This window comes from Chanos chanos, chromosome 3, assembly GCF_902362185.1.
Source record: "Chanos chanos chromosome 3, fChaCha1.1, whole genome shotgun sequence".
Lineage (NCBI taxonomy): Eukaryota > Metazoa > Chordata > Actinopteri > Gonorynchiformes > Chanidae > Chanos > Chanos chanos.
The window spans coordinates 20,779,833-20,794,716 of NC_044497.1; the positions used below are offsets into that span (position 1 = coordinate 20,779,833).

Sequence of the window (14,884 nt, forward strand, 5' to 3'; positions counted from 1 at the left end):
AGTGCACCTTGAGACTGCGTAGTCAAATCGCCCGTGTCTGACTGTGATTTTACAGAAAATTGGGGGAGGTGGTCTTGTATCACGTGACTAAACCATCCTTGCCGACCCTTTGTTGTTGCTCCTTACAACAGGGCGACTGTAACTGCGATTTTAATCGTGTTCTCATTTTAATACACTGAAATATCGTCATCAAGAGAACGATATAAAAAGATTGGAGAGGAGTCTGTAAGTGATTTCCATTCCGTTTCGGAGTCGTACGCGAAGGAGGAATTATATGAGAAATGCACACAAAGAAAGAATAAGAGTGAAGGAACCGATTGAGACACGCTTGGAAATACCTATTGACTTGCATGCAGACACAGCTAAAGCAAGAGGCGCTGAGAGTAATTCGTAAATTACTCTGAAGATATGTTTTTCGTTTACGTGAATGAATGTTTCGATTCGGAGTGATGCTGAAAACACTGTTTCAGCCATTCTGGGTCATTATCCCTAGCAATACAGCCACTTTGTAGCTTTCTAGGAGACAACGTCGCGAGGACAAGCAATTTTGCAACCATATCATCGCATGAATTGTCGATAGCTGCTCTTTTTGTATTCTTCATTCCAATCCGATCTGTCGAACCGAGGACACGAGGGACTGAATCCGCCACTTTCATCATGGTGATAGGCTATCGACTCTCAAAGTGGATCGGACCATTGCATTGCCAGCTCCACTTCACCCTCTTTTGCTTCCTGACCATCGCCACGGTGCTGGGCGTCCAGTCCTCCTATCCACAGAGCAGTGAATGTGTATCCGGCAAAGGAAAGGGCTGCTTAGGTACTACCATTACAATTTACTCTGACTTACTTATCCTGACACCGGTGCCATCTTGTGATATAATAATTATAAGCAATATAATATAAATATGAGCTGCTCTTGCTCGTGGCCTCCAATGGCTTCCTTCTTTAAAATTCAGTGCTCGCTGCTCTGCTTTATCATTCATTTTCTTTCTTTCTTTCTTTCTGTCTTTCTGTCTTTTTACCGTGTCATTGTCTCATTTTGCGGGATAATAAAACTGTGTTCGTGTTTATGTGGACTAGGCTATTTATATTTAACCAGTATACAACAAAACGGGCTTAGAGCGGACTCTTTCGCACATCAAAGATTACTACCTTTTCTTCCTCGGCCAATCAGGTGAACGTGATATACAAAAAGCAGGCTCGGACCCCACCCTGCACCGCCTTGCCTTATCGCTACACCACCCACATCACTCAGTAGAGCCCTGATCCTCATTGTCACTCACCACGCGTTTACCTGTGTCTTGGGCTGGAAATCGTTGTATTAAACATGTGTATTTAATTTCTCAGCAAATATCGTATCTACCCTTCCAATAATAATTGTCAGTAAAAGCAGGATTGTTGTTACCGTTGGTAATTCGTCAGGGCGTCATGTCCCTGAGGCCCAGTGACCTACTGTACGACGTCCCATGAATCGACAAGAAGTTAAGTACAAGATTGCACGTCCTTAGATTCTAAAAGTCTTGCACTTACTTGTCTTTATTTCACGTGCAGTTAACCTCAGCAACCGTGCCAGAAAGGCTAAACACGACTATTACTTATTCATGACAAGATGTATTTTTCCTTCTCATAAATATCATAAAGAACGTTACTCGTTGTGATATATATGAAAATTTTAAAACAACATTTAGAAGCAAATTAAGAGGCACAGTTTTCAAAAGCGTCGTTTGCTGCAGCAGACTACGGCGGAAACAGGTACAGATGGTTAAAATAGGTCCATAGAAGTTTGCTCACAGTTTTAGTAAGAGTGAAAGCTGCTTCTCAGTAAAAGAGGGGGTTTAAAGGTTGAATTTGCATTATATGGTTCTCTGACGTAAGAGACTGTTTGAAAGCAGTAATAATAATATACACGTAGATGACATGCCATCCTGCTGCCCAGCGAGAATAAAATCCGCTGGACGATTTAGCGTGATGCTTGTGTGATGCTGAACACATGTGTACACAGTACGAGTTACTTCTCTTCCAACACGTTTACACCAGAAGAGTCACTGCTCTCCTCTAACGCCAGTCATGGAGAGAGATATGTATACATGAAGGTCATGGAGACAGATATGTATACATGAAGGCTGTAGGACATGTTAGTGAAGACAGAATAACAGTGAGTCTAATTCAGAGCAATAGTCCAAACTAGCCAAGAGCTTGATTTAACTCTTGTTGTTTTTTGAGTCTCAGAGAAACATTTACACATCCCACAGTTAAAAAAAATAATGATGAAAAAAATCTGCACAGAGAGTTTGAGTGCTGTTTTGGAAGAGATTGTGGTGAGACATTAGTGTATGCGCTGTCATTCACTCTCCTTTAGTGTGGTTCAGTTTTGTTGTCATTGTTTTCCTTCTTCTCTCTCTCTCTTTTTTTTTAAAATTCCTCTTAGTTTTGTCACCCAGAAATAATGAAGGGAAGAGCCCTGACAATAGGAGCCTTTGTGTAGCACTTCCTTCAAGGCCCCAGGCGCTGGGGCCGGGCCCCAGTCAGTGGTGCTGGTACGGCCAGAGAGAGGCTGCCTTTATAAATGGTGGGAGGAAAGTGGTAGGACTCTGGGGGCCCAAAGCATGCTCAGCAACAGTGTGTGCAGGAGCTTAACAGGCCTGCCGGCAACAGACGGCCGTCTCATTGAAATCTCTTTATTAAAACCACTGGTGATTAATGGAAGCCCTTTCCAATCTAATAAAAAATCTAATTTGCTAATACTAATGATACATTTTTATCTCCTGTCCTCAGTGAAAGACTACAGGGGTAAGCAGTAAGGTTTGACTTACTGAGGTCAGCTTGTATTAGCAGAACCATGGATTCCACTGTTTTGAAATTATTGGTGTTTTCTGGCAACTTTCCACTCAACACAGTTCATCTGTCCTTTGACAATGGTCATTAAACCAAACATTAGTTAATGATTTTGTATCATCCTTAAGCCTGGATTCAAACGCTCACATTTTCAAAGCATACCATCTGTCTTTTTTGTACACACTCTATGCTGATGGCTGTGGGAGTTTGACTTTTTGAACCTGAAACTTTGTAGATTTGGAGAGTAGTTCTGAAAGTGCCCTGACCTGGGTTTTTGGAGAGCTGTAATGATGGCTTTGAAACGGATGACTGATTGGTACAGTTGAAGGAACTATGAGTCAGGAGGTTCCATTCATTTAAAAAGACACAGCCAGTTCAGGGCAGACAGCTCAATGATAAAGTGACCTCTCCTACTGGGTCGTCTTCAAATTCTCTACTAATTACTGGATTCCACCTGATTGTTTTGGCGCAGAGAGAGATGCAGTAATCTAGACTCATGGTTTACTACTGCTTTTAACAAACAGCAGTGTTAGTCTCTGAGCCATGACAGAGTAAATGAGAAATGGAGTATTCTCAGTGACAGACAGATCTCCTTTTCTTAATTTGGATGCAGTGTTGTGGTCAGTGTATCAGATCTGGAGTGAACAATGATTTTTACATTTGGTCTTGTTCTGACTGCATTAGTGTAACATTGGTGGAGGATGAAGACCATCATAATGGCCATTTAAGTAAAGAGGTGTCCCAAAAAATCATCTGTTATGAGCGTTCAAAGGCATGATTAAGGTGTGCTATACAAATATATACCTACCCAATTCCTTGTCTATTGTTGGGTTTTTTTGTTGTAGTTGTTTTTCTCCACCCATTTCTGGTGAATGTGTAATGGTAAGATTACATGCTGCCTCTCTCCTCTGGAAGACTGGCATGTGGATAATTCTGTTGACCCTGGAGTTGAGGGATTTTGAAAAGCTTCCTTCACTTCATACCCTGGAGCTTGTATTCTCTAATAGATAGTCTAGCTTTTATGCTAATCTCCTTCAGCCTGTGTCCCTGAGGTGTTGACTACATTACATTAACTTTATTGTGCACTTGACGTGAAGAGTGGACTGGGACTCCACGCATCATTACTTTAGCTATCTATGATTAGTTCTTGGCCTTGGCCAAGTTTATGCACTAGACTGACACCAGTTATGAAGTTCAGTGACCTGTTCAAAGTAGGTCTCTCCCCATACAATGAATGGCATTTGAGAAAGAGCCTAGCTAGAGCCATATCATCAGTGTATCCAAAGTTTACGGTTCTAATTTGGGTCTCCATCTCATTTTGTTGTTGTTGTTTTTGTTTTGTTTTGTTTTTTTGTATTTAGAGAAGGGCAGCAAAGATCACAAACAGCCTCCGTTCATTAGCCATGCCGGAGAGCAGGCAGACAGAGAGGCGACTTTTAAGGGTCAGAGCAGGGTTTGTATGATGTGGATGCTCTGAAATCATGCTTAAACATTCTGGCTGCTGGAGATGTTTGACTGACTTGGTCACTGGATTGAGTGCTAAATCCCTCCAAATGCCACTGAATTTGTTGAACCAGTTAATCTAGTACAGATAATGTGATGTCTCAGAATTTTCTATAGATGCACCTTAACAGGCAGGTTAAAAACTGTGGTAAAGTGCTTAAACTCTGAGGCTTAGTGAGATCCAGTAGCTATGAGTGAGGGAACAACATGGACCATTGGCTCGGCCCTGCAGGAACCCAACACCTGTCCTACCCAACAGAACAGTCAAGTACCTGTGGCTCATGAGATGTCTATGGGTCTGTTTGGGATGACTCCCAAATATCTAATTGTTTATCCAAAATATGTGTCCAGAAGTTGTACAGAGGATACATCATTTTAAATAGTACCCTGAACTGTGGTGGAATATCCATTGCATTGATGTACAGACCTAAATTCACTGGTTTCACAGCAGTCTGACAAGGGAGGCAGCATAAAAAATCTATTTTCATATATTTTCTGTGTTTTTTTCACATGTTTGCATGATTCTGTGAATGAGTTTGCTATTGAAGCTCTCCTTACCCACAATGAGATTTTCATTCAGACACTGAGATGACTTTCATCCTCGGTATATCATTTCCGTTCTGTCAGTTTGCATCAGAGGTGGTGATGAATTAGAGACTGAGGATGGAATCCACCTGAGGGCTGACTGACAGCGCACAGAGCCTCTTGTGTCCCCCACCCACCCCAACGGGACAGAGGCTCTCAGAGTTATTGACCCAGTGAGGAGAGAAGTATTGATGTCTTGTGGAAGGAGAGCGAGATGACTATGCGTTTGACTGGGGACTTTGCTTCAGTGACCTCTTTCTTTTTAGTGGCATTGATTTCTCTGCCTGCTCTTCTAATCAGAGCGCAGTGTGAGGCCTGCCTGGTCTCCCTGGCCCACATTCCTCTGAACCCACAGAAAACCATGTCCGTTTAGAACTTGGCTTTTGAAACAAGGTCAGATGAATGAAAGGTGTCGGAAGTGTTGCGTGAAGAAACTGTAAGTCAGACAAGTTTGAGAAAGGTCCTGATTCCTTTCACAGTTTGGTTTTGTTGACTTCTCTGCTAATCAGTGCGTGACTGAAATCAGACAGATTAATGTTTTATATTTGATAAAGTCTCAGTACATCTGTGGTTTTGGTGTCATTTGCATCTATACACAGCTGGTGATGTCTGTTTGAATGGTGTCTTGTCAGTGCTGTGTATGCTGTGTTGTCACTCAGTGGTTTGGCCATTTCACCTGTTATCCGAGTAAATATTTATGTGTTCCAATCAGCCGGCCTGTAACACATGTATTTACGCTGCACTGAATCGCCTGGCCTGTAGTAGAGGTCTGTTTCAGAAAAAAAAAAAAAAAATTATTTATTTATTAAACTTTGGTCTAGGAACAGTGACGCCCAGTACTGAATCTCCAGGCTTGCCTTGGCTGTCTGTCTGACGTGGAATGTGCATTCTCCACCAAAACATTTTTTCACTTAGCTTTTGTGGCCTGAGACATTTTCATCTCCCAGATGCATAGGGCGGCCACATGCCAAAGTCAAGCTTCTGTTGTGGCTTAAGGAGTCTGCTCCTAATTAGCGGCCCCACAGACATCTCCTCTCATTTGCTTAAATGCCTCTCTGCAAAGGCAGGGTGTATGGCCCTTACTTAAACCAAGTCTTAACTTCCTTTGAAAATTAACCTCTATAAAATTACTCATAATGATCAGTAAGTCAGTAGTAGCAGATATAGGAGAGAAGTTTAGGAGGATGTAGGCGTAGCAGTGCCCTGTCTTATAGTTGAGATATAAAAATAAGATTACCATTAACTCTGAGAGGTGAAGGAGTTTGGAATGGTCCACCAGCTTAGTGAGCAACCAAAGCATCGACGTTCATTTTAGAAAACAGGCCAGTTTTCTGTTTAAGAAAACAGGCGAGTCTTCTGTTTTGTGTGGTTGTGACAAGCGAGTGATCTTAGAGCTTTTGGAGTACTCCTGAGTGACAGGGTGTGAAATGTAACTGTTTGAGAACTCTTTGTGGACACTGTCAAAGGCCAGTGATGCTGGAAAACAAGACAGTCTGCTTGAGTGATACAGACAATTCCATTAACCTCTGTGTCCTGGTGCCCTGTCAGACACTGCAGTGGCTGTGATGCAGGAGTGTCCCAGGCATGATTTGCTATGACAGCCGTGGCTCGCTGGGAGAGGAGCAGAAATATTACCGACACGAGGCAGGCAACAGCTGTGGCGCACATGCCTCACACAGCTGCTGTTCGCAGCTTCCTGTTTAAAATGACAGGAAGTGGGACACATACAGGATCCACTGAATCAGCAGTTGGTCTCATTAAACTATGACCCCAACATTTGTTTACCTCCTGCATAATTTTATAACATTTGAGATTAATGGTGCAGTCGCTGTGGCCATGCACAGGAATATTAGTCTGTTTTCAAATGATTGCATGTAATTAGGACATATTTAATATAAAGGAAATTTTGTTGTTGATTACATGCAAGGTGTGGCATGAAATGGAGCCAGCCCAGAACACAGATGTGAATACTGAGTGGTCTGATTGACATTTCTCTGAGAACAAGAATTGTGTGAAGCTTCATATGGAAGGATGCAAAGTTCAAGCAACCTTGTTTTGGTATAAGATCATAACCTGCCTTATTTTAATGATTTTAATGTTTCATTCTACATTAGGTGTCAAATACAATCCTGTTTAGTAGGCAGCTACATCTTAAGTAAGCAAAGAGCTATGATTTTTTTTGTAGTTTCACTCCATTTAGGTTGTCCTTCTCAGTCCAGGCATTAATCATTTGTTTGACTGTCGAAGTGAAAACAAAGCATAAAACTGCTCTTGCAGCTGTTTTTTTGTTTGCATTTCAGTTCTTTACCGCACGCTAAAACAGTGACACATGCCATGTTTTTAAACAGTTAACATGCCATGTTTTGTAAACAGTTTAACATGCCATGGTTTTAAACAGTGAAACACGCCGTGTTTCTAAACAGTGTAACATGCTGTCTTTTTCCACACAGACCTCTCAGAGAAGAAGAGCGACCTGCGAGTGTGTGATTCGACCACGTGTCGTTACGGGGGCACCTGCCGAGATGATGGAGCGGACCTTAAATGCGTGTGCCAGTTCCAGGTATGGGATCTCTCTTCTTCCTTCCCATATGTTTCCCATTGGGAATTCTCATCATTAAGATATGAACACAGAAGGTGTTGTGTCCTCATGAGATGTTAACCCCTCGCTGTCACCGAGGAGAGTCTGAAGCAAAATGGTAAAAACGCAGTCAGTAACATCTGACATGTACCAGATTAAAACATGATCCAAATGAACACATGTACCAAATGACTGAATGATGTGAATTTCTCATGGTGTGCAGCATTGATTTAACACTAGTTTTGTTAGGATCCTTCATGAATGTTTTGCTAATAATAGCTGGTGAATTACCCTGCCTTGACCAATCAGAGGCATTGTCACTGGCATTATAATGTTACACACTGAAGGGCCTAAGTAAGACAAAACAAAGACCACTAAAATAATGATGTAAGGAATCGTATGCAGGCCAGCTGCTCACAACTACCCCAAGAGCAGCTCAGTGAGACACTCACCTGAGGCTTGATAAGACAAAATAAAGTTAAGTATGCATAAACAAGTCATTTTTGACAGGGAGATCTTTTCCCAGTAATAAAGTCTCGCATTTTCTTCAGTGCCATAAGAACTATGTCCCAGTGTGCGGTTCAGATGGAGACACTTACCAGAACGAGTGCTACCTGAGGCAAGCTGCATGCACCAAACAGAAGCCCATCTCATTGGCCTCAGAGGGCCCGTGCTACCCGGGTGAGGCTTAACACACACACACACACACACACACACACACACACACACACACACACACATCTCATTACCTAACACAGCGGGGACTGTAGCAGCTCCTGCATCCCTGAGAATTCTGCTCCAGTGTGTGGAGGGGTCGGAGGTCCTGTTTGGAAAAGTGTTGATTTGCCAAGTGTTCCAAACAGTGAACCCATCTGTCAGTGTAATTATACGTTCATCCTGTCTTCGGTCCCGATTCTGTTTGATACTTGATCTGTTCAGCTGAGACTTCCCTTCTCTCCAGTTTTAAGAGAATAACACTGTTTAGTTATTGTCATGAAAAGACTTATGAGATCAGATACATGTGCAGAGCAATAGGGTTTAATCACAGCTTCAGAGTCAAACAAGCAAAGGTCCAAATGGCAGCAAACAGAATACAGGGGAAATTAAAGAGGCAGTCAAAAAACAGGGAGTGATCAAAACACAGAGGAACTTAATGGAGAGCTAGGTAAAGACAAAGCAGAGATGTGTCATAGTTCAGTGCACAGAGGATTAACACAAGCAAACAGGTACACAGAGAATTAACACAGGTAAACAGGTACACAGAGGATTAATACAGGTAAACAGGTACATGGGCTAGCAACTCAAAGAAGTATGAGAGACTTTCCAACTGACAGAGAAGAAAACAAGTGTATATATACAAGGAGTCTAACTGAAACAGGGAACAGAGCACAGGTGAAACCAATGATTCAGTGATGAGTCCACTGAAAAGAACTGTAGAAGAATTAAAGAAGAACTGTCTATCGCTGATAGGTGAAATGAAGGGAGGGTGTGACACTAGCCATGAAACAAAAGGGTCAATCTAGACAGGCCTCTGGTTTCTAAGTGGATTTGAATATTTTTTACATGTGCTAAATGTTAAAAGCTTTGCATAAAGTACAGAAAAGGGCTTTATGAGGTAGATTGGTCAGGCCTAGTAAAAACAATATCCGCTGGCTAAAGGTCTACATGCCCTATGTTTATTGACTGCATTTCATTTCTTTTCTTTCTTCTTTTGCAGTAGAATATAAGGCCTGTGTAACAGTTCAGATTGTACATGAAAACAGGACTGGAATGACTGAAGCACTAGTCAGAGTTGAGTTTGTGCGGTATACACTAAACGTTTTCTTTTATACACCCTCGGTATATTGATCGAAATGATTATTATCGTTCCACTCATTTCTCACACTCTGAAAAAAGCACTGATATGTTTTCATTGTCACTGGAGATGAACGTGATTGCTGCTTTGAAATGATTGGCTCTCGCCGTCTGGGCTTTAAATTAGTTACAAAGAGGACAAGTTAAATTACCAGTCTGGGAGATAAAGCGGAACAAAAAGAATAGTATTTTCAAAAATGTGAACATAAGCGCAAGTCCTCAAATTTAATTACTTAAGTAAAGCAGTAAAGTAATCCTCGAACTGTATTGAAATCTTTTTCCTTAATCTCTGCGACTGTGTGTAAAATGATGATTAGGGCAATGTGAGCTGTGTTCCACTCCTCTAGTCTGAATGTGTGACCCAGAACACATTTACCTAAGGATGCCGTCACCGCCGTCTGCTCTTTATACTGTCATTAAGAGTCAGAGGATCCGTCCTCCGAACACTGCCGTGGCTCTGACTCACCATTACAGTATCGTTTATGTTGTGTTATGACAGAAATGATCTTTTCATATTTTTTTGTTGCAGATAGCAGCTCTGGATCTGGAGATGGAGGTACTGAACATGTAACCGGTTGTTAACTATGACTAAAGAATGATGAAATTACTGCCTCATAAAATTCTGTTCTTTGTAGATTCACCCTCTGAATCTTAAAGCAGAATGATAATATATGTTTTGAGATGTCAGTGTTGTGGATGTGCAGTGTCTGTGTGATTGAAAAAGGTTTTGCATGAGTGTTGAATAGAGGATAGTCTCTGCACTATCTCTGCACAGTGTGCAGATAGCAAGAATACAGGACTGCTGTCCTCTACAGTGGCACTGAAATAAATAAAGTGAATGTAAAACTGGTGGTTGAATTCACAACACCACAAATAACAATGTCAATAACAGTGTCACGGCAGTGCTCAAAGCTGCAGGAAACCGCAGGCAGCATTTGAGTCTAAATGGTCCATGTCACTGCTCCACAGAGGGCTGAAACAGAGCTGAACCAAAGAGAACACCACCTGTTTACCAGGCTCTGAAAGACCAGCACTGATTGGGAGGAGCTAGATGTGAACACAGAGGTTTTTCAGCAATTACGGTTTCAGTGTCTTAATAGCTTGTGTGTCATACAGCTTTTGTCAGGCTGTTAACAATCAGGTCGGTTTTCTGGAAAGCAGAGCAGTTCTCCTTTTTTATGACAAAGTCAAAACAACATCCAGGCTTATTTTTAGAGTCATCATAACTCAGTGGCCCAAGGCTTTGATAGAGGACTGACTTTGGCCAGCCCACAGTCTGAAACTGCTGCAGTCTGAGGCTTTTGAAGATGAAGGCTTGTTTCCAAAGCCATCATTACTGTAAATTACAGGGCAGGCAGCCATCAGCAGAGTGCTGTGGTTTTTCTCCTCTTCATAAACACTCACTCTGGAGCTTTTCATTATTTTGTTTTCCTTATTCTTTATATAAATAAATAAATAAATAAATAAATAAATAAATATGTGTGTGTGTGTGTGTATAATGTACACACACCTTATTCAAATATGAGCAGTTAAAAACACTTGTGTGTCGACACCACATTTGACAGTATCTTAAACAGGGAAATTCTGCAGCATAAAAATGCACCAGATCAGTAAAGCAGGTGTCAAACAAGGTTATGATCTTTTCAAACAGTACATACATTCTGGTACATGTAATCCCCTTGTTTTGCAGAGTACGACGGCTCAGGCACGGACTCGGGGAAGAAACTCAGTAAATGCGGCAACTGCAAGTACGGCGCGGAGTGTGACGAGGACTCTGAGGACGTGTGGTGAGTGGGCTGTCATATGGGAGAAGAGCACATGCGATCTGAGCCTCGGAAAAGCCGCGGTGTTTGGTTTGGAACGTCACGCTTAAAAGAGATGCTGTGCTCTTAAACCTCACAAACTCTTTGAAGATGAAGACAAAATTCTGTGGAGCTGATTATGGAATTCCTGTGGTAGTCAAAAAAAGGAAGTGACGCACATTTGGTCAGATGAACTTGTTCCTTATAGGACAGACCAGTGGCTGCACTGGGGAGGTGCAGAATGAGCTGAAAAGCACTCAGGATTTCATTGTTGCAACCTTTAAACAGACTGTTATAACTTGCTATAGCTTTTCAGGCAAAACATAGATTCACTTTGAGCTTTACTTAAAGTAAAAAACTACCCTGGCAATCTATGAACCACTGCCAAACTCTAGTGCTAGAAGTCAACTTTACAGCACATTTAACATTAACATTAACATGAACATTAACATTTTTTTTGCCTGAGGGTATTCAGTATTATCCAGAATCACAGTATTTGATTCAGATCACTGATTTCGATCGATTTGGCTTAGCCCTTTGATTTTGTTCATTTTTGCAGGTACCTGTGACATTCATGTTTGTTTGTTTGTGTAGGTGTATGTGTAACATTGACTGCAGTGGACACAACGAGAACCCTGTCTGTGGAACCGACGGGAACTCTTATAACAACCCTTGTCACGTGCGCGAGGCCTCATGCATGAAACAGGAGCAAATCGACGTTAAACACCTGGGCAGGTGTCCTGGTAAGACATTCATATATTCCCAAGGTAACGAGTCAGTTACCACTCAGATCATGTCTATGTATAGGGTTTAACTGTTCCAGATATATTCTTTTTCAGGCCGTTTTGTCAGATTTCTTATTCTAACTGTACACTTGTATCCTCTAAAGAAGAGAATATGAACATTTGTCTGTAGTGGGTGTGTTCTAATTGACTGATGTCTAATGTGCTTTAATCATATGCTGTCTTCTCTCAAAGATAAAGGGAAGAAAGTGGATGATGGGAACCCATATAAACCTGACCTCTCTGGTAATTATACAGTTTAAACAATGTGTTGGCTTCTGTTAGCCGTGATTTGGGGTATGATTGTCTGCTGCTGTGGACTTCCTGTCTTTAAAGAATTAGCTCAGACACATGTGCGGCCCATCTAAATAAAGCCTGAGATGTTTCCCTGGGATGCTGTATTTTCTCTAAAAACTCCATGGACTAGGATTAAGCCATACTACTACACTGTTGGTTTACAGATTTTAACCAACCTCTGCCAAAAGGTTACATTTACATCAGCTCTGAGTCATTTTAACCTGATTATCTGACTTTATGATTATTCTTTACCTTATAAATTGTTAATAAATATGTAAATATTCTGGTTTTTTCTGTGTTAAAGATACACTTGACTCTGTGGAAGGGAAGGGTTATGGGTGGAGCTCCTGTACTGATGACTACGCCCATTTCTGCGTGCATGGCCAGTGTGAGATGAGATATGGTGTTGCGTCTTGTCGGTAAGACAAGTTATGGTTATGAAGGCCTGTGTAGCTGAGGCTTGTTGTGAAGATGTTTCAGGGGATGCAGCTGAAATGTTCCTCTGAAACCCTGTCTGAAATGTTCCTCTGAAACTGCTGTCAGTGCTGTTTAATGTTCTTTGTGTGAAATGTGTACTGCTTTATGATGTTGCCAAAATCCACGAGTTCCTCGAGTCCACCGCTGAACACATCACAGAGTGTAATTCTGTATTTGGCAACTTTTCACATAGTTTGAAGACCATAATTGTTTGTTTTATGCTACCATATAAAAAAGTGCTGTATGTTTGGTTGTGGCTGCTCTGGATTTCATTTAGTATATGGTCTTTGTGTGTGTGCGCGTGTGTACGTGTGTCTGTGTGTATGTGTGCGTGCGTGTGTACGTGTGTGTGCGTGTATGTTTTTTTTCTCTTCCAGATGTGACTCAGGCTACGCAGGGCTCCAGTGTGAGGAGATTCAGGACTTTAACATTCTGTATGTGGTGCCCAGTGGGCAGAAACTGCACTACGTGCTGATTGCAGCTATCATCGGAGCCGTGCAGATCGCAGTCATTGTCGCTGTGGTCATGTGCATCACCAGGTTAGTACACCACTGCCTCTTCTAATTAATAATACCACGCCCTCTTTTAATCAATTATACCACACCCTCTTCTAATTAATTACACCATGCCCTCTTCTAATCAAATACACCACGCCCTCTTCTAATCAAATACACCATGCCCTCTTCTAATCAATTACACCACACCCTCTTCTAATTAATTACACCACGCCCTCTTCTAATTAATTACACCATGCCCTCTTCTAATCAATTACACCACGCCCTCTTCTAATCAAATACACCACGCCCTCTTCTAATCAAATACACCACGCCCTCTTTTAATCAAATACACCATGCAATGCTCTAATCAATTACACCACGCCCTCTTCTAGTCAATTACACTACGCCCTCTTCTAATTAATTACACCACGCCATCTTCTAATCAATTACACCACGCCCTCTTCTAATCAATTACACCACGCCCTCTTCTAATTAAGTACACCATGCCCTCTTCTAATCAATTACACCACGACCTCTTGTAATCAAATACACCACGCCCTCTTTTAATCAAATACACCATGCCATGCTCTAATCAAATACGCCACGCCCTCTTCTAATCAATTACACCACGCCCTCTTTTAATCAAATACACCACGCCCTCTTCTAATTAATTACACCATGCCCTCTTCTAATCAATTACACCACGCCCTCTTTTAATCAATTACACCACGCCCTCTTTTAATCAAATACACCACGCCCTCTTTTAATCAAATACACCATGCCCTCTTTTAATCAATTACACCATGCCATGCTCTAATCAAATACACCACGCCCTCTTTTAATCAATTACACCACGCCCTCTTTTAATCAAATACACCACGCCCTCTTCTAATTAATTACACCATGCCCTCTTCTAATCAATTACATTACATCAATGATTAATATGATAATATCTAAATGTAAATTACTTAATGAGAGGAGCTGGCTTATGATGGCTCATAAGTCTTCGTTCCTCTTTACTCAGGGCAGAAACCAACCATTTTATTTAGACTATAAGATACTGTGCCCTTTACAGAGGACAGAGACCATTTTATTTAGACTATAAGATAAGATAAGATAAGATGGTACTTTATTGATCACTGAGGGAATATTCAGCTGCTCCAGTAGAATCAATACACAAAAAATATGTGATGGTACCAAGACAATGAAAAAACATCTAGGACTCAGACAACAGTATGGCTATATTGGGATTCTATTCAGAGCAGACCTGACAGTGGCTGTGTGGAGTAGTCGTGCCAGTGTCATAAAATTGTATAGTGTACATATAAACAGGTCATTTGGAACCCTTTATCAGTGTGTGTTCTTTGGGGGTTTTTTTCTCTCAGATTCTTGAATTTCTGTTAGTGGGGACCAGTATACAAAACAACAGAAGGATGCTCTTAGTCTAGAAGAGACACATGTTTCTGAAGGTTAAGAGACATTGACTCAGGTCCTTCAGTAGTTTCCACATCTGAGAGGAGAAGGATGAGTTGTGTAGTAGAAGTTGTCAGAAAACAGCTTGTCTTGACTTATCACTTTTGTTTTGGCAGAAAATGCCCCAAGAATAACCGTGGACGTCGACAAAAGCAGAACCTTGGACATTTTTCCTCAGACACGTCCTCCAGGATGATGTAG

General features: G+C 41.5%; 1 protein-coding gene across 1 annotated transcript; it reads left to right on the top strand.

Annotated features, from left to right (window-relative positions):
* Positions 1–657: 657 nt before the first annotated feature.
* Positions 658–14,884, top strand: tmeff1b (transmembrane protein with EGF-like and two follistatin-like domains 1b). Its single transcript, XM_030769952.1, has 10 exons — positions 658–817; positions 7,374–7,483; positions 8,053–8,182; positions 9,885–9,911; positions 11,046–11,139; positions 11,752–11,900; positions 12,135–12,185; positions 12,541–12,655; positions 13,091–13,252; positions 14,800–14,884. The coding sequence occupies exons 1-10, from the start codon at positions 658–660 to the stop codon at positions 14,882–14,884; spliced, it is 1,083 nt and encodes a 360-aa protein (XP_030625812.1).

Excerpts from the sequence above, each read along its gene's own strand:
- tmeff1b (XM_030769952.1), top strand. The coding sequence starts at position 658 with ATGGTGATAGGCTATCGACTCTCAAAGTGGATCGGACCATTGCATTGC. Across the intron at positions 7,484-8,052 it reads AATGCGTGTGCCAGTTCCAG|TGCCATAAGAACTATGTCCC; the intron begins GTATGGGATCTC and ends CATTTTCTTCAG. Across the intron at positions 9,912-11,045 it reads CTCTGGATCTGGAGATGGAG|AGTACGACGGCTCAGGCACG; the intron begins GTACTGAACATG and ends CTTGTTTTGCAG.